The following is an 18,180-nucleotide window of genomic DNA, read 5'->3' as shown; positions in this document are numbered from 1 at the left end:
TATTTCTTAGACTAAAGACACTTAATAAGAAAAATAAATCTTATCCGTTTTGGCTCCTCCCCCTAGCATTGTATCTACTGACTATGGAGTATTCAGTATAAATCATCAACAACTTTCTAAACTAAACTCTTTTACTTACAAAGTTAACAGACTTTAATTTCGGGGAAGAACTTGTCTTACAGAGAGCGATTGAGTATAAGGTCCCTACGTTATGCATAAATATCACCCAAAAGTGGAACAAATAGGAAATCTTTAAAGTACCCAGGTGAAATTACGTCACCAGTTCCCCTGGCAACGTTCTTGAGCGGACCTCCTCTGAACGAAAATCAAAAAATTGATATAACTAACTCGACAAAAAACTTTGGTGGCCATGAATTCCCCAGGTGCCGCGTCTGGGAGTGGATCAAGTGTTCATATGCCCGGTAAGGTGAATTTTCTTTCTATATTAATATTCTCAATGAAGTGCTTGAAGGTAAAATCTGAAGAGGCTGTAGGTTTCGTTGTAGAAATCTACGAAATATACCTGAAGAGGAAATTTCGAGCACTGTAACAGTAGTATTCCGGGTAACTTGATAGCCGATAAAGTGTTAACTTTAGAAAAAAGGAAAATATTATTACGGTTGTTTTCGTGTAACAGAATGAACTGTCACTTCCTTGATTTCGGATCTTTTTCTTTGACGTGTATGTCCACGATAAATTTTTCTCATGTGCGAAACTCGTTTTCGCACAAAGCGAAACTTAGTTAAAGGCGGCCCATGTGTATAGATTATTTGTTTCGCGAAGCGTTTGAGTCAGAATTGAGCTTGAAACGTCCAGAAATGTCACAGGTTGTCTTAGCTGTGAAAAAAACGAAATAATTATGTTTTGAATGTTCAACCACAAAGTTAAATTGCATAATAACACTTTCTACAAGCTATGAATATGTTGCTTGGTAAACAACTCTTTTTGACACACAAGGGACCATACAGACACGAATATGGAAACAAACTTAATGGAAGTCGCCCCCAACCTCTAACTGATTGCGGTGTGATTTAGTACCAGTAAGGGACAGAGGCTTATACTAGATGATACCTAGATATACGAGGACGTCTAGCGGCTATGACTGATTTAAAGGTGACCTGTTACACGAAGGAATCTCTAAAACATCCAGAAATGGAACTACCCCACAAACTGGCCAGCCGGTGTAAAGTATTTTTCGCGAGTCAAGATCACCGCCTGTGCACGACAATTCTGATGAGTCGTCTCATTTATAAAGGCATGGTCAGGTCTACATTATTCAGTTTCGTCTTAAAGATGTGATTCGTTAGAGTTTGCCTTCTTTTTGATGTGTATAAGCTGAGCAGATAATTTTTTTCTCTGCCGGTTTAATTTTCAGTCGCCTCCTCATATGATGTTGAATGCCATTCCAGTGAAATCTTCGAGACGTCAAGAACTGCCTGTCTTAATTGTGTGCCTTTGATCAAATTTCTCTTTGCCTTCCTGGATGCTTGCCTTCGACAGGCTTTTTTCGGTTTAATCGATAAAATAACTGCTTATTGATTCAACAGTGTCATCTCAGCGAAACTTAGCTAACAAGGCCGACAGTGACGGAGAAAACGTGGCGGACATCCCGCAACTCCACAATTCCTCTTTTATCATTGATGATCGCGAAGATTTTAAAGATGAGTCCCTCTACACGTTCTGTGGATCCTGCAAAAATCATGTGATGACCATGGTGACGTACAAGGCTGGTAAGCTGACACTGCTCTTTGCAGTCGCGCTATGCTTTCTGGGATGTTTTGGGGGCTGTTGCCTTGTACCGTTTGTATGGAAACGCTTTCAAGACGTAGAACACGTGTGCCCAAACTGCCAGTTAAAGTTAGGGAAGTATAGACGGCCGACTAAAAACATCTGCTGCAAGGTAAGTACTGTTAAAAAGCTAAGCACTGTTTCTTTGAGTTGAAAAAAGGCATCAACAATTCAGTTAAAACATTGAGGAACTAGCTAGAAACTATTGGACACAAAACAATAAACCATCAGAGCTTGAAACTAAAACATACCAGTTGGCCATTGGAGTATTACTTCTAGCAAAGTTTACGAGACAAACACTCGCCCTTACGGTTTTTGCATCAGTGGTCACGTGATTTTACAACCTGACACGAGAAGCTTTGTAAATAGACAGTGACAAAAACTTTGACAGGATACCACTGCCGGAAAAGGCAGCTTTAATATCATTTACAGCATTCTCATAAAACAGTGTTTCGAGTGTAGCGTGTCATAAAAGTCGTCTTGTGGATCCGGCAAAGAACAAATTTGCATTCCAGCCTCCTCTTATGTCTTCGTTCCTCAATCTCATTGCCCACGTGATCAAGCGATGCAAAATCCTCCTACTTCAAAGAGTCATTTGAAAAGTGCGCTTGATCTGCGATTGGTTCGTTCAGGTAAGAGTAAGGCCTAGTTCAAACTAGCCACACATATATAAGAAAGACGTGATGTCGCTAGTGTGAACATCCTGACATAAGGACATAATAGCAAATACCGTAAATCCTCGAATTAGCGCTTCCCCTCAAATATAAGCCCCACCTTTGAATAAGTGCCCCTCCTATCGGCCAAAATTTAAAATAAGCGCCGCCCCCCCCTCGAATAAGCGCCCCCTCCCCTCCCCCTGGCATAAAGAGGAGTGCCGAGACATTTTGATCGTGTTCAATCACAAGCAAGTGATTATCGACTCGTTCAAGCACTGCACGTTGACCGTCGCAATGGATGGTAGTGAAGATCCGCTGATACATTACCTAAAGCCCAACCAACCCTGTGCAGCAGGCCTAGCGCGAGGACTTACGGTAATGACATGAACATAACGCTAAAGGGAAAAAAAACTGATCTTTTCCTCATGTCGTTATGTCGATGTTCACATTACCGACATAAGCGACTGGATTACGTCGTTATGTCACTATGTCTTATGTCGCTAGTGTCAACCAAGCCTAAGAGAGCACTGTTAAACTTGCATGGCACGAGCCAGTGAAGCGATGAGCATCTGACGGTCATCTTAGACTCTCGCACACTCTCCGTGGATGAAACCGTGATGTAATTGCAACAATGATTTTTGATATAAAGCAAGTTAACCACGTGTTCTTTCCTTCCTTTATATCTCCAAATATAGAAGTAGAAGCAAAACAAGATGATAGCGTGGCTGGTCAACTGGATCTGTCACGTGACAGTCACAACTCTGAACCTGACAAGAATTCATCGTCTGTGATCGTTGTCGCCAAAACCAAGTTTGCTTGATAAAAAATTAGCATTCTTTTCTACTGTTCTATCCCTACTATTATAACAACTTCACAAGTGATTACATGCTGAATAAAAACAAAATATTCTGAATCAAGAAACTTCAAATGCTTTTTGCAACCCTTTTCATGATTAACTTCTTCATTTGCATTATGCAATGTTTCCGACGTGGGTGCAAGGCGACTTCGGGTAGAAACTTCATAAATGGCCTAAATTGCCTGGCATACATGCTAGATTTTCTCATAATGCAAATCCGAAAGTTAACCGTGAAAAGGGGTATTGCCTCCAGCTAATTTGTTGGAATTTTGTTTTAATATCACCAGCTCAGGGTTTTTTATCGCATGGATGCAAGTTCTCACAGGTGCGGGGTAGGAGTGCACAGTGGGGAGTGGGGAATAGCATTCTTTTTGTAAGTCGCGCCATCATTGACCCTTGTCATTGAGACGTCATTTGCTGGTTACCAGGCCTGAAAAAAACCATGCTTCACAGAATCATGGTTATTTTAATTGTAAAAGATGAGAACAAACATTTTAACACTTTACGAAAGGTCTGTGATAAGTTTAGATCCGAGCTTACTGTCTGTAGAAATCCAGACAATACTATCGTTACGGAATTCACTAAATATCTAATTCTTCGGCACTGACCTTGTTGAAAATAAATAAATTTATCACTGAAATAACCCAGGTGAACTATAACGTTAACATAGCCTGGGTCGCCAAATAAATAAACGTTATCTAAGGTCTGACGAAAGAATAAATAAAAATGTAATGGATGTACTTCAGTCAGTCCCGTTGAAGTTCAAATTAGCGGTATTTCAAGAGATTCGCAAGCAGAAGTTTGAGATTTACGGTGGACTTCCATCCTTTCCAGACTATTTGGTCGTAAGAAGTCAACACAAGGTTTTCACAGTTTGGCCACCACACAGTGGTCAGCCATTGATGTTAAATAAGGTTAGAGCCTGCATTCGGTTTCACCGGCTCCAGACTCTCCCGCGCTGACATTCTGTCCACTCTTGGGAAGGTTACTCAATACCAGTCAGAAAGTATGTTACCGTTATGAGGATATGCTAGTCTAACTCTAAAGGAATGAAGTTGGCTTCTGCTTGCGAGCCTCTTCAATAGGCCACGTTCGATGTATCAATATTCTAACATCGATCCGAGGCTTTCGGGTCAAAATTGCCAATTTTTTGAAGTCTCCTTTGCCTTTCAATTCCCAAAAGAGACTTGGATACAAAGAAAACACCACCAAATATAGAGGTTTGTCCTGAAAGCCTCGGAACCATGTTAGAATATTGAGATATCGAACGTCGCCTACTCCAATGCCATTGTACGTGTGAACGTAATTGCGAACTTGTACCTGACCATTGCGAGTCCGCCGGCCTGCAATTTGTGACTGTTTAAAAATCATCAGAGTAGCAAACTATTTACATACTTTTCTCTTTCTAGTGACTCCAATAAAGCTTAATACAGCCAGGGCCAACGCTGTAGGCCATGGATGTTATCAGCTGAATTGTTTTTTTTTACAAAACTATAAGCTTGAAATGCGATGATACAGTGACACTAACTAAATCTATGCGTGCCATTGCTTGAGTGATGCGCATCTTGAAACTAAATTGTTTCAAAATCTTTCTACAATTGATTTGCATAAACGATCCTAATGACTGGCATTCTTTTTATGTTCAATTTACATAATTTACATAAAAAAGGGGAAAAAAATTCGAGATGGAATGAAATGTCCAGTTTGGCTGACTTTCACTCATAACGAATACATCAAAAGTTAATTTAACAAACAGGTCACAGTATTTCAGTCACCTGACTTGAACTCGGTGAGATTGAGAGTGTCTGCCTTGAAGTTGACTGCAGTAGAAATCAAATCATGCCACTCACAAGTTTAACTAGCTAAGTGGTTTGAAAGTGTTGATAAAGCTGGCAATAGACCCTATTCGATTTTAAATTGAGCGTAACTGTAATTCTTTTCATGGTAAATGCACTCCCGAAATAGATGTAATTATAGTAGCAAGGATAACTCCGCTCGCTGTATGCCAAGTGTTTTCCGCTAATGTTACAATGCAATAAATCGGTGTCACATCACCTTTTATTACTAACGGTCTGGATGTATATCTCGGCGGTGAAAGAATAAGATAACACTCTAATGTATGTCATAGATGAAACATTTTAGAAATGTCTGAATGAGAATGAGTCGAAGAACTGTAACAGCAGACGACTGAGATATCTCAGAGTCTCAATTCTCATGAATGCATGGAAACTTTGGAAATTTCGACAATTGAACCACACGATTTCAATTAAAATTTACACGCCCTAGGTAACACTTATTTTATAAAATAAACACGTTTGTTTGTAAGTGTCCGAAATAACGGTTATGTATAATTTCTCACCTAGGAAAACTCTAAATCTAAAAAAATTACAAATGAGAAAACCGTTTGCTTAGATGACTCAAATAACGCTTAAAGCGAATACGTATGCTTATTTACCATGTGACTAGCGAAATCAGTTCTGAAGTCCGGTCAGTCTAGAACTTTTTTTCAGAATAATCGTCAGTGAAGTTGACTGGCACATTCAGTCATGAGACCAGAAATTTTAAGTTACCTTTAATATATGCTTTTGAAATACATAAGCAAGCAAAAACTAACGATACAATGTCCCGACGCTTCGACGACCTTATGACGCCATTATCAAGGAATGAACAAATGAGAGCGAGTTCAAAAGAGGTAAGACCTGTAGATTCACAAAAGTGAAGTTAAGTTAGCCAAAGACTGTTGCTGTACATGCTGTACATCAAACAATTGAGACCGCGTTTGAATGTACAAACAGATTCGATCCGCGCTAAAGTCTCTAACTTAACTTCATTTATGTAAATCTACAAGTCTTACCTCTTTTGAACTCGTTTTGACTTATTCATTCTTCGATAATGGCTTCATGAGGTCGTCGAAACGTCGGGGAATTATATCGTTAGTTTTTACTTGCTTAAACATATACCCTCCCTTTTCTTGTCACGAGACGGCAGTCACCTGTATTAAACGTAAACAGATGAACTTCGTGTGCTAATGAAAACCTCAGACTGAGATCTCCGCTGCTGACGATCTTCCGCTGTCCACATTCCATTCTCATTTTTGACCAACGGCTCCCTCGCTTCCACTTGGCGGGCAGAATTATTGACGAAATCATAGGTGTGTCTTTTGTTGAGGACAGGAACAAGATCTCTTCCACGTGTATTGTTGTGTCCGTCCTTACCAAGTGTAGGATTAAGAGAATGCTTTACTCGACTTGTTATAGCTTTCTCGGAAGCTAAATTGTTCTCAACTACCGGCCTATATTTACTTCCGGTTGAACGTATAACATCTGGAAGACTAACCGCTTTTCCGTGAAGCTCCTTTCTCCTATTTCCACTATATGATCTCTGACTTGTACAGTTTGAATGGCGACTTCGATTGGGCAAGCTATCTGCAGACACTGTCGAAGGTAACTCTTGCCGTCTACCCGAAAACTCACTTTCATGGAAAATTTGAAAACTTTCATCTGAAGGTCCACTTTCGGAAGAAAGTCTCACAGATGAGAATTTTCCAGGAGCCAACTCCTTCGATAAAAATCTTTTCATGCGCTTTCGTTTCAAGAAGTTCTCTCTGTCAGACACCGTTCTGTGTTCTTGAAAATCAAGCATAGGAGCACTTGAGCTGTCTGTACTGCAGCTTAACTCACGCTTCATGGTACTGCAGTCATCTTCGCTTTTCTTTTGCAATTCACTTGTATCGTGAGTCGGCAAGGAAAGCTCCTCGTCTTCAGGAATGCAGGCATTTAATGCAGCCTCAGTATTGAGTAAGAAAGTTTCCTCCGTGTCTTCCTGTATTTTGGCCAGACGATCAATCGAACGCCGAAGAGAACCGTACTTTCCTGGCTTCAGTGTGGTGACAACAAAGTTGTCGAACTCCTTTCTCTTCGTGCGCTTATATTTCCTGTCTCTTCGTCTTCGAGGGGACCTGGAGCTCTTCGACAATTGCGAAAAGTCAAACGTGTGCCGTTTATTTATTTCATCCGGAGAGGACGGGACACCACTCGCCCCAGTCTCTATCTCGTCACACGAGCGATGGCGATTCCTTCTGTAATTGCTGTCACTACTTGCGTCAGTGGACTCGCTTTCGTGTCCATCTTCTTGCTCGGACACAGACTCTTCTCTTACATTACTCGGTTTACTTTCAACACTTTCTTTGTCCTCGGATGACACACTGTTTCCTGCTTCCCTGCTCCTCTTTTTCAGATTAGACAGTGGTGATGACGGAGCATCCATTAACAATTCAACCAAGTCGAGGCTATCGTCGTCCGAGTTTTCAGAAAATACAGACAACTTTTCTACTGCTTCACTCGCCTGGGTTCCTGTAGAAGTATCCTGAAAGGTGTTTATGGCTAAAGCAGGAAATTGAGCATTAACTCTGGAGGCCTGGGGTGTAGAAGGTTTTGAATATCTATCTTGGTCTTCGGGAATACTGGCTTTTGCTGGCGAATCCCGCTCATCAGAAAAAATTCCTTCATCCATTGCCCTAAGAGTGATGTCATCAGAGAGCGTTTTCTTAATATGAACACCGGAACTGCCGGGACCCTCATCGGCAAATACTATGCTGTCCACGGAGCTTCGTGAGCTCTCGGATGATAACGAGATGCAGTCCGAGGACACGAGACTGTATCGATTACCAAAGCTCAACGAGCCATAATTGATCTTTTCTGTGTTGTTTTCCTCCTCAGCGTCTAAAGAAGTGTCGAAGCCAGCTTGCTCAGGATGGAACCAGCTAATGATCTCTCCAGCAGTCGGACTTCTTGGCGACGTATATGTTATGTCATCGTCAAAAGCTAGTCCCCGTCTAGTCTCAAAACTTTTCTTATCTTTATCCATCTTTTCTGGTTCTGTATCTCCCGTAGCAGCATTCGCCTGGTCTGCTAATCTGGCAGAGTAATCAGGGCACTGTACATTATTCAGCGTTTCCATGTCAACTTCCTTTAACGTCACAAGAGAAGAGTTTGAAATTGAATCTCTCGGACTCATTACCTCAGGAGTTGCCCCCGTTACCGTGATTCTGGGTACGCGACTTGTGACCAGCGGATGACTGGCCATGCCTAAGGGCCGTGCGGGTGTACTGTGAACAAGGATATTAGTAGGAGAAAGGTCTGGATCAGAGGCAAGGTCATGTGACCCCGTGCGCCCAAGATGGTTCCCATTAACGTGCAAGCCTTCTTGTACAAGCTCCCATGATGGAGTGCGCGGGAGAATTTCCAGTTCCAGAGCAGGGTGGTGGTTCTTGCTGCGGTTCACGTTTGTTATCAAACCGTCAGCTCCATTCTGCTCAAGTGCGCCATTTCTCTGTCTTGATCCTCGTACACGACAACACCAGCAGCAAACCCAAGTGTGAGACACTTCTCCTTCCAGATCAAAGCTTCTTTTTTGGAGAAAGATTCCTTGAACTGGCAAACTGGGGTGATAGAAGCGGTAATAGATCAGCATGCAAACTATGCCAAAAACAAGCCCTCCCCACACCACCCCCAAGGCTGTTATAGCCATTATTCCACGGAATGTCCGGTGAGGATACCACATGGATACGAACAAGGAGTTCTCGACTAAAATGATGGAGTAGAACAACACAACACGCTTCCGAGTCATCCCTTCTCGTGTGTTGAAAAAGCAAAAGATGTATATGAAGCCAATTACAGCACTGAACAGTTTCTCCCGGTACGGATGCTCGTTGCCGTCTTCATCTGTGCAAAAGCGAGTTCGCTGACATATCAGCCACATAGTCATGATAATCCAATGTGCACCGACGGCAACAAACAGCCACTGCTTAAAGTATGACGCAAAAAGAACCATGGCAACCACACGTGAAGACACCACGGAGATGCGCCATAGTACCTGGAAAAACAAGCCGGCTGCTGAGAGTACGTAACCTTGCTTTCTGAAGTCCCTTAACGATTTACTGTAAGCTAGTATGGCCCAGATCATGGACACGAGAGAACAAGCGGCGGCCACAGCGGTGAGCATGTCATCTTTCACCCGCAGGCGTGGTCGCTGAAGTAAAATGTAAAGTTGAAGAACAAGTTGAGGGGCAGACTGTAGGAAGGCTTGAAGAAGCCTCAGCATGCTGATGTCCCGCCATTCGGCCAGAAACGCCGCAAACTCTAGAATAGTTGCGTTCTTTCGCCTCGCTTTCCAGCCACATCTGAGGACGTTCCAGTATCTAGAAGATTGAAAAGTGTGTCTGTTATGTTACACTATAAATAAAGAAGGCTGTAAACTGCGGAGTTCACACTGAATTGAAGTGCGTCTCCCGAGGGATCTTAGCCCAACATTTAATTATTACTAGTACAAACCTGAACAATTAAATGTCTACACTGATACATATGATGTACAATCCTGGAATGGACGCAATCAGTGTGGTCTGAGTTGATCAATATACAACTGAATTTTGACCTTTTGAATTTGAGTGACAAGCTACATATTCAACTAGAAAAGGATAGGTTTTCAAAGTCGAAGGTGAAAGAAGCAACTGACCTGGAAATTCCAGCTCTTCGCGTGGAATTTCCATGTACTGGCAATCGAGTTTGCGACGGGAACTAAGAATTTCTTAGCCTGCGAACAGGCTCCCGGCGAGGACGGAAAAGAAAGTCGGCGAGCACGAAACTGAAGAATCCGTTCAGGCGGAAAACCATAGAATTGAGCTAGACTACTCCACGCTTTCTCCTGTTATGTTTTTTGTCGTCCGTCATCCCTCGCAAAAAGAAAAAAAAACGGTTTTAAGAGAAAGCAGGCTATTTTGTTTGCGTTTCGCTGGAGCAGCGGAGCCGTGATTTTACAAGTCAAGGTCGAAAATCACGACTCAACAAATCCTGGCTGGCAAAAAGCCACCGGCTTTAGGTAATCAATATTGCTGCTTTATATACGAAAAAACAGCTTGTAATGTGAGCAATATCACGCATGGCTGCAGATTTAAGTTATAACTGTCAACAAATGTCGGTGGAATATTTGTTCAAATGAGACTAACAGACTCCGTTTTTTAATTAACCGAAACAATGTTTTCTTGATGACATGCTTGATGTCCTTAATTAATCGGTTTAGATAAAGCAGTTTTTCTGTGATCAAGATCTTTATCTCAATGGGGGAACAAGTAGCTAAAGAAAAGACACCGAACAACAAAACGTTGTCAGCCGAATAATTGCAACCTTTAGCAGAAATAGCCCGTATAAAAGCTTATCACAGACTATAAAATGCCTCCTACTTAAGAACAACTTAGGCGCTGAAGAAAACTGATCAACTTTCAGGAGATTAAAAGTTGCGACAAGTTTATTGGAGGGAATATTGGGTACGTCTCGTGGCATTGCTTGCTAAAGTAGTAATGTTTTGCTGCCGAAGAAACCAAATGAATAAAACATATCAAACAGTATGGCAAGCCATGGCATGCCACTCTATCCGACAAGAAACTTTGTTTTTGGTGGTTAGAGGTTAGGTACAAGAAGGGCATAGACAATAGACAGTCAAAATAAACAAAAAACACTAGTTCTCATAAAACAATACAAGTGACGCGCAAACCAAACCAACATAATCCGTCAAAGCATATTGAAGATACGAATTTGCATTCAAATCATCCACAAGCAAATTAATAAGCTTCCATATTTTGGGGCATAATTATAGTCTCGTTGTGTGCGAATATTCACGAATCGGATGTGTGGATCACCTGTAGAATTCTGCGTTTGAATAAAGCGGAAAAGAGTTCGCAAACACGCCTAAAAATAAGTCGCGAGGATAACATTTCTGATAACAAGACAAACAGCAGTTGTGAATATTCAAATTGACCTCCATTGGGAAGCTTAATGATATATTTGGATGATAAGGGAAAAGATCAAAATCTGCATACGAAAACATGAGCTATAAAAACCGGCGCTTACTGTCCGTGACGCTGGAAAGCCAAGCATATCTAAAGAAGTCGTTTAACTTTAGTTATAAAATTCGCCCTCTCTTGAATAAAAACACTGGAATAAAATTTGGTAGATTATAAGCCAGACATTTGGATAGTTTAGCCAGTTCAAGCTGGGTTCATTATTACAAGACGCCAAGACACTAATTCCATAATATATCGCGTGGTGCCTTGTGTCCTTTGAAAACACTTTACTGACGCCTTGTTAGAAAAACACATAAATTACGCTGACATGTGAAGTTGTAAGTGAATAAACAGAGATTAATGAAAACCTTGTATTGTAACGTAACGTGAAAAGTTCATGATGAACCGATTATTTACGTCTGACCTTCGAAATGATGATCACTCTGAACAGTCGATCACGAGGGCCGGTTGCTAAAGGTTAAGCTTATATTTTCATTCCTTGCTTTTCAGGAGAGGGAGCAGATAAATTCGTCTTGGGAATTCTGGTCTATTTACTGAATTACAGTATAGTTTATCTTAGTTAAATACAGAACACAGATATGATGTTGTCCTCGAAGTAAGCTAAACTATCCGATCTGTTCGGACAAAAGCCTTCCAACACTCGCAAATCGAAGAAATATCGCAAAGGCAGTGCTTTCGTCCAAAACGTTTCAGCGCCTGTGTAGTACCTTTACTGACAGATTACACCTTTAATTGTCAAACATTCGTCACAGTGAATATTGGGCCAAACGGGTACTATAAAGTTATCACTTGGAGAAATAAGAGAAGTGATAATTACCATGGCATATTAAAGTCAAAGCGAAAACCACTGAAGTTCTCCAGAAATTCTCAAGACGCGCGGGGTTAATAGGTTTCCGATAAAAGGAAATGAGATAACAAAACAAGACATCACCGCTCCTCGCCTCTGTAGCTCTTTGCGATTCAAGATAATGGAAGGATATGAAACGTGGCTTGTTATTGTAATTATCAAGCTTTGTACCTACCTCTGAACTGGTCCCAGCTGAAGGACATGTAAAATATATGTGAAACAGCGCTGTCTTTTGCCATCTTCCAAAAGCCACTTAGCCGAGAACAACTGCATTGCAAATGAAGCGGCTAGTAAGAAGCCAAGTGTAAGGCCAAACCACCATAAATCTTTGTCCCTGTAATACTTGATACATACAAGTAGGTCAGATCCGATGTCCGCTACAAATGTTATGATGGACACGAAAGTCCAGAAGTCGTCGGTGTAGTGTGTCGTGCGTCCTTCGAAAGGATTTTTGGAGTCAAATCGCTGCTGAGTTGATGGGATGTTTGTCTCTTCCGTTCTGTTTTGGGATGGTATGTTTAGAGTTGTTCCATTGCAACTTCTCATTGTCACCTCTTCGTGCTCCATTACCGCGCGCTCTAGGCTAGGATAAAATTTCCAACGGCGAAAAGTTGCGACAAATCAAAAACTTGAATACTTGTCAGCGGCTTTTCAAGAAATAAACATACTGTTATGTCCCAGCTACCAAAAGAATTAGAATGACGTCATGGAAGCAGCCAAGTTGTATTTTTTATTTTAATTATTTTTATTATTATCATTATTATTTTTTATTATTTATTTAAAGTAACACGTCTTAACAAATTACACGTATCACAAATTACAAAAATTTCAATAACAAAGTAGCTATTATCATTATCATTATTATTATTATTATTATATTATTATTTTCATATTATCATGAAAATATTATTATTATAAATATTATTATTAATATTATTATATTATTATTAAATAACTTATCACAAAAAATATCATGATCATGATTATTCTAATTACATTATTATTATTATCATTATCATTATCATTATCATTATTATTCTATTGGGCTTATTAAAATTCTTCACTAAAACTTTACATGATATATATTTACATAATTTTATAAATCCCTTTTCTAAACCCTTGGAATGAAGTTAATGAGCAATATTACAGGAGAACATAACAGCAAGTATTACCAGAAGAGATGAGGAAGAGATGTTAACTAAAACCAAGTATTACTTGTTCAGTTCATGTTAGGGTGGGAGTCAAGATACTCCAATTTCCCTACCCTTTCATATATCTCAACTTGTAAAATCCCGAGGCTAACCTTTCATAATACCTGAAGCCTGAAAAGGGTACCCCTTTTGTGCAGAGCCTCCTTTTATAGGCTTTTATAGGGAGTATCCTCAGGTAGCCATATAAGACATATTGCTCTCAAGATGGGAATTCGCTCCGTTTGTCGTTTCCTAACCCTAAGGTTATATTTTCCTGCCTTTGAGCCTCCCTTTATAGGTTTGACAACCTCGACCACTTTGGTAGAATTTCGATCTCGTTTGGTGTGGAGTTTACAGGGTGTCAGTGTATGAACTGTATTTTCTAACTCAAACTTATGATATTAGGACTAGTTGCTCTTAGGAATATTTTATATTTTAATTCTGAATTTATCTTAGCGAATATCATAATTGTAAGTAGTGTTATTGTAAATAGTTGTGCTTTTCTGTCAGGAGCCCCTGGCTCGGGAGATTGGGCAACCACTCCCCACCTTTATGACTTAAAACAAAGTTACCTTACCTTATCTTACCTTAGCCTGGTGAATCATTAGGCTGACACTTATAACGGCTTATGCAGCATAAGGGTTATGTTAGGGTTAGGGTTAGAGTACTTCTACTCCCCTTGGCCCTGGGTGCCGAATCATTGTAAAATTTGGTATCTTGCCCAAGAACACGACTCTGGCCAGGCCTTCAACCCTGACTGCTCAAATTATCTGCAAACATACTAACCGTACAAATCTCTCTATATTTTGGGTGGTAGCTACTGGGTTAATGCCTTCTACCATGACTTTACTCTTACACTTTTCTTCGTCATTTTTAGCCACGTCCCACAAGAGTACACTTCCACTATTATGTCACTGTGCTCCTTCTGGTCATTATAGCAAGGTTATTTTGTTTTTATGATAATGGGATACTGAATTGTTTATGTTTTCTATTTTCATGACACTTGACACTTTGTTTGTGAAAATAGGTGACATCAAATAGTTTACCCTGTCACTTTAGTGGCTCAGATATTCACTTCCATTTAGATCAACTGAACTAAAGATAGCCAACCAAATGAATGAATATTACCAGGACAGTGTAAGTGGAAATTGAAATTTCACAGACATTTTTCTTGTGAACCCTTGAAACATCACCCAGGTTCAAGGCCTCTGGAAACAACAACGACATCAACAAATACTACAAAATACCCTTAATATCATAACTTGTAAGAGGAAGAGAACTTTTGTTTTGAAAGTTCTAATTCTTTATTGGGTATTAGAGATTGATCAAAGAGTAACTTCAAAGAAATTCCCCTCATGATCTAAGCAAGACACTACATACTGGCCCTTGTTAAGGGAGACAAAGATGTGCATTATAGCATAGTGAATCCTTAGGCTGCCGCTTATCGCTGGCTTATGTTGCATTAGGCGGCTTGGAGTACTTCTACCCCCCTCAGCTCTGGGTGGTGAATCACCGTGAGATTTCATGTCTTGCCTAGCTATGAACATGACTCCAGCCAGGCCACTTTTAGACACTACTAGCTGTGCTCCAGCTGGTCATTGTTAATTTTAAGACGGCTCATCATTAAAACTGTAGACAGTGATGAAAATACCTTGCAACCTAGTCTGGGGCAAATGGAGTACAAAAAGTAAGTCAGCCTGACTGAATAAAGACAGTCTAGGTGAAAAGAGTTTGGAAACATTAGAATGCATATTTCTTAGAATAATCTTCATCAACTCTAGTAGACTCACCTAATCAATAATAAAATTAAATGGAACCTGTCTGATTCACGTCACCTGGTCTGTCTTTACTCAGTCAAGCTGACTTAGATTTCATACTCTATTTGCCACAGACTACGTTGTAAGGTAATTTCATCACTGTCTACAGTTACTAAAGAAATTTAATTTAAAGAAATTTAATTGGTAATCTTAGACCTATTCTTACTTAAGGAACAGACATTGAACTCAGACTGTGGCTTAATTTTCTGGGAAAAATTAATTTATCATCACCTTTAGGAATTTGAAAAAATAAAATAAAAAGCAGAACCCTAAGATAAAGTGCTGACAGGTTGAGAGATTTTATCTATTTCTTACTGGTTTCATTCTTCACCAGGATCTAACTTCTAGAATTTCATACTTCATTTCATTTCATGCAAGAAAGCTACGGAATGAATACCCTGCAATCAGACACGAAAATAACTTAATTACACCCAAACAGATTTGATGACATTCTTCTATCCTAAGAATATACCTCAAGCACAGCTTAGAACAGAGGTATGTACACAATTTGGCTGAAATTGTCACTAATTTAAATTAAATAGATAGTTAACACCACACAAAAAAGCACACTTAACGCCAAACTTGGACAGATGTGCTATAAAGCAACACAACTCCTTGAGATTGCTTCTTTTACCTTCTTTTTGTAAATCATCAAGTGCTTTTTTCTATTTAGTCTCATATGCAGCCATTGTTGAGATGTTAAAGATAAACATTACATGATGAGCTATGACTATAACTACACCTTGAAATAAATTACACAAAATTAAATATTTTGTAATAAAAACTCAATAATTAGCTTGTTGTAAAAATAGCAATGATTTGAAGCTGTCACAGCAAAACGACCTCTTATGGGCTTTGGAGAACACGAGAAGATCACTATTAATTCCAAAGCAAAAAGGAATATTTTTTGGATTAATCATCAGTTTCATAACACACAAATTACCATTCCATATTTGTTATGAAATTCAAAACATATCAATCTTGGACAAATTATCCAATGAAGGTCAATTGTTTTTAAATAACTCGACTGTTGTTTTATTGAAAATAATATTGCTACCAATTTATCTGTGAAATTGTGTGCATTCTGACAAATTGTTGCATTTTTTGGCAAATTGTAATAAATAAAAGTATTCTTTTGTAAATTAGTGAAAGAACTGAACAATAAATAATAAATTTGCTACTAATAACTTATATTAATCTTCACATTAGAAAATATTATTAATATTATATTATATAGAAATATTATACATGTGATACATGTATTATGAAACTAACTAGCCACTTCCCACAAGAAAAAACTTTTAAAACACTACAACCACTCAGTTCTTCGATAATTGTCTTGAATTCCAGAAATCACTCCATTAGTGTCCTGCTCCTGGCTCAATGACGTACGTGGTACAAGATCTACATCCACTCGTAAATTTCCATGTGAACCAGCTTGTGCGTTTCCTCTTAGGTAAGGTCTTTGACGGACAACTACTGAGCATCTTTTGTCAGATTCTTCAGGGTTCGCTTGCTTTCTTTGGATCTCACAGCAGCAGCACCAACAAACTGTAAAGTGTTGGTGCTCTTGCACATCTAATTGTGTCTTCTTGACACAGATCCCTTTCACAGAGAGGGAAGGATGGTAAAAACAGTAATAGGAGACCATACACAGGAGTCCACACACAAATCCTCCCCACACAATGATAAGTGCCGCAGTCTCAATGCCTCCATACAGTGTCCTGACTGGATACCACATCACTATAAACAGAGTGTTCTCCCCAAGCATGATGACATAGTAAGGAATAACTCGAATACGAGTCATGCCTTCTTTAATGTTGAAAAAGCAAAATATGTTCACAAAGCCAATCACAGAGTTGAATAAATACTCACGGCACAAATGTGTTTTTCCATGCTCATCAACACAAAAATGAGTTTTCTGGCAAGCAAGCCAAACTGTCATAATGAACCAATGAACACCTACAGCCACAAACACTCCTCTGGTGTAGTAAGAAGCAAATAGAACTAATGCCACAACTCGAGATGCCACCATGAACATGCGCCACATAATTTGAAGAAAAAACCCAATCCAGGAAATGGCAGTTCCTTTCCCAAAGAAATCTCTAAGAGCTTTGGTGTATGCCACAATTGCCCATGCAAGAGATACTAATGAACTTGCAGCAGCAATGGCTGTGAACAGGTCACTCTCAATCTCAAATTCCCTATCGTAAGCCATGATATACAGTTGGAGAACCAATTGGGGAGCAGATTCTAAGAAGCATTCAAACAGTCGCAGCATGCTGATGTCCCTCCATTCTGCCAGGTATGCTTCATAGTCACTGTCACTGGAGTTTGCCTGACGAGTACGCCATCCAGCTCTAATGACTCGCCAGTACCTAAAAAGATGTCAAACAAACAAGCCTGGCTATGATACATAATGGCAACAATAACTAATAATACTAAATAATAATGATTAATCTGCATGCAGATAAATAAATCACTTGGCCAATAAATCAATCAGTCAATCAATCAATCAATCAATCAGTCAGTCAATCAATCAATCAATCAATCAATCCATCAATCGATCGATCAATTAATCAATCAATCAATCACTCAGACAGTCAGTCAGCCAATCAACAGATCAGTCAATCATTCAATCAATCAATCAATCTATTGGCAAGACAATTTTTAACACATTAACAAAACAAATTTTACTTCTTTTCATAAATCCAAGGATACGGAAAATACCCTTACTGACAGGATCAAAGTTGAGATGAAAGTGCTTACAGCTAACTTCTCAACAACAACAACAACAAACAACAATTCGTAAAACAAGTAAAAACATTCCCTGGTTAAAAAGATTAAAAACATTAGCCTTCAGCTATCAGTGTTAGCCTTTCACAAATAAAATGTCTGTGCGTAAGACAAGGTTTAGCAAAATGTAGTGATTTGTCAGTGCTGATTTGATCACCAAGTTTGTTTAATCATATTTTTTAATAACTCTTTGAAAGCTCAATCAGGAAAGCAATCTGCCATTTTTCAAACAAGAGCATGCCCACAATTACCCTTCCACAGAATTCTATTTGCAGTATAGCACATTTAGAATCATGGTATTATGCATGGGCAGATAATTATTAGAGGGCAGTTATTTGCAGGTCACTTGGTGGGCTCACAGTTAATGAAAAG

The 18,180-nt window shown here is 39.5% G+C and overlaps 2 protein-coding genes across 2 annotated transcripts; one reads left to right on the top strand and one right to left on the bottom strand.

Moving 5' to 3' along the window:
• The first annotated feature begins 291 nt into the window (after positions 1–291).
• Positions 292–3,320, top strand: LOC149097702 (lipopolysaccharide-induced tumor necrosis factor-alpha factor homolog). Its single transcript, XM_089279946.1, has 3 exons — positions 292–422; positions 1,548–1,900; positions 3,140–3,320. Exons 1-3 carry the CDS (start codon positions 371–373, stop codon positions 3,143–3,145), a joined length of 411 nt encoding a protein of 136 aa, XP_089136072.1. The 5' UTR covers positions 292–370; the 3' UTR covers positions 3,146–3,320.
• Positions 3,321–3,746: 426 nt separating this feature from the next.
• Positions 3,747–12,686, bottom strand: LOC110061151 (uncharacterized). The gene is made up of 2 exons (XM_020767991.2): positions 12,181–12,686; positions 3,747–9,499 (listed from the first exon to the last, which is right to left on the bottom strand). The coding sequence occupies exons 1-2, from the start codon at positions 12,570–12,572 to the stop codon at positions 6,298–6,300; spliced, it is 3,594 nt and encodes a 1,197-aa protein (XP_020623650.2). The 5' UTR covers positions 12,573–12,686; the 3' UTR covers positions 3,747–6,297.
• Positions 12,687–18,180: the final 5,494 nt, after the last annotated feature.

The sequence above is a fragment of the Orbicella faveolata genome, unplaced genomic scaffold, assembly GCF_042242905.1.
Source record: "Orbicella faveolata isolate gen_17 unplaced genomic scaffold, um_ofav_v1 contig_47, whole genome shotgun sequence".
Classification (NCBI taxonomy): domain Eukaryota; kingdom Metazoa; phylum Cnidaria; class Anthozoa; order Scleractinia; family Merulinidae; genus Orbicella; species Orbicella faveolata.
This window is presented reverse-complemented; position numbering and strand designations above follow the sequence as displayed.

What these genes read in the sequence shown, in the direction of transcription:
- LOC110061151 (XM_020767991.2), bottom strand. Translation starts at nt 12,572, where the DNA reads ATGGAGCACGAAGAGGTGACAATGAGAAGTTGCAATGGAACAACTCTA. An exon ending in CAGCTGGGACCAGTTCAGAG is followed by an intron (nt 9,500 to 12,180) that starts GTAGGTACAAAG and finishes TCAATCTTCTAG; the next exon opens with ATACTGGAACGTCCTCAGAT.
- LOC149097702 (XM_089279946.1), top strand. Translation starts at nt 371, where the DNA reads ATGAATTCCCCAGGTGCCGCGTCTGGGAGTGGATCAAGTGTTCATATG. An exon ending in ATCAAGTGTTCATATGCCCG is followed by an intron (nt 423 to 1,547) that starts GTAAGGTGAATT and finishes TTGATTCAACAG; the next exon opens with TGTCATCTCAGCGAAACTTA.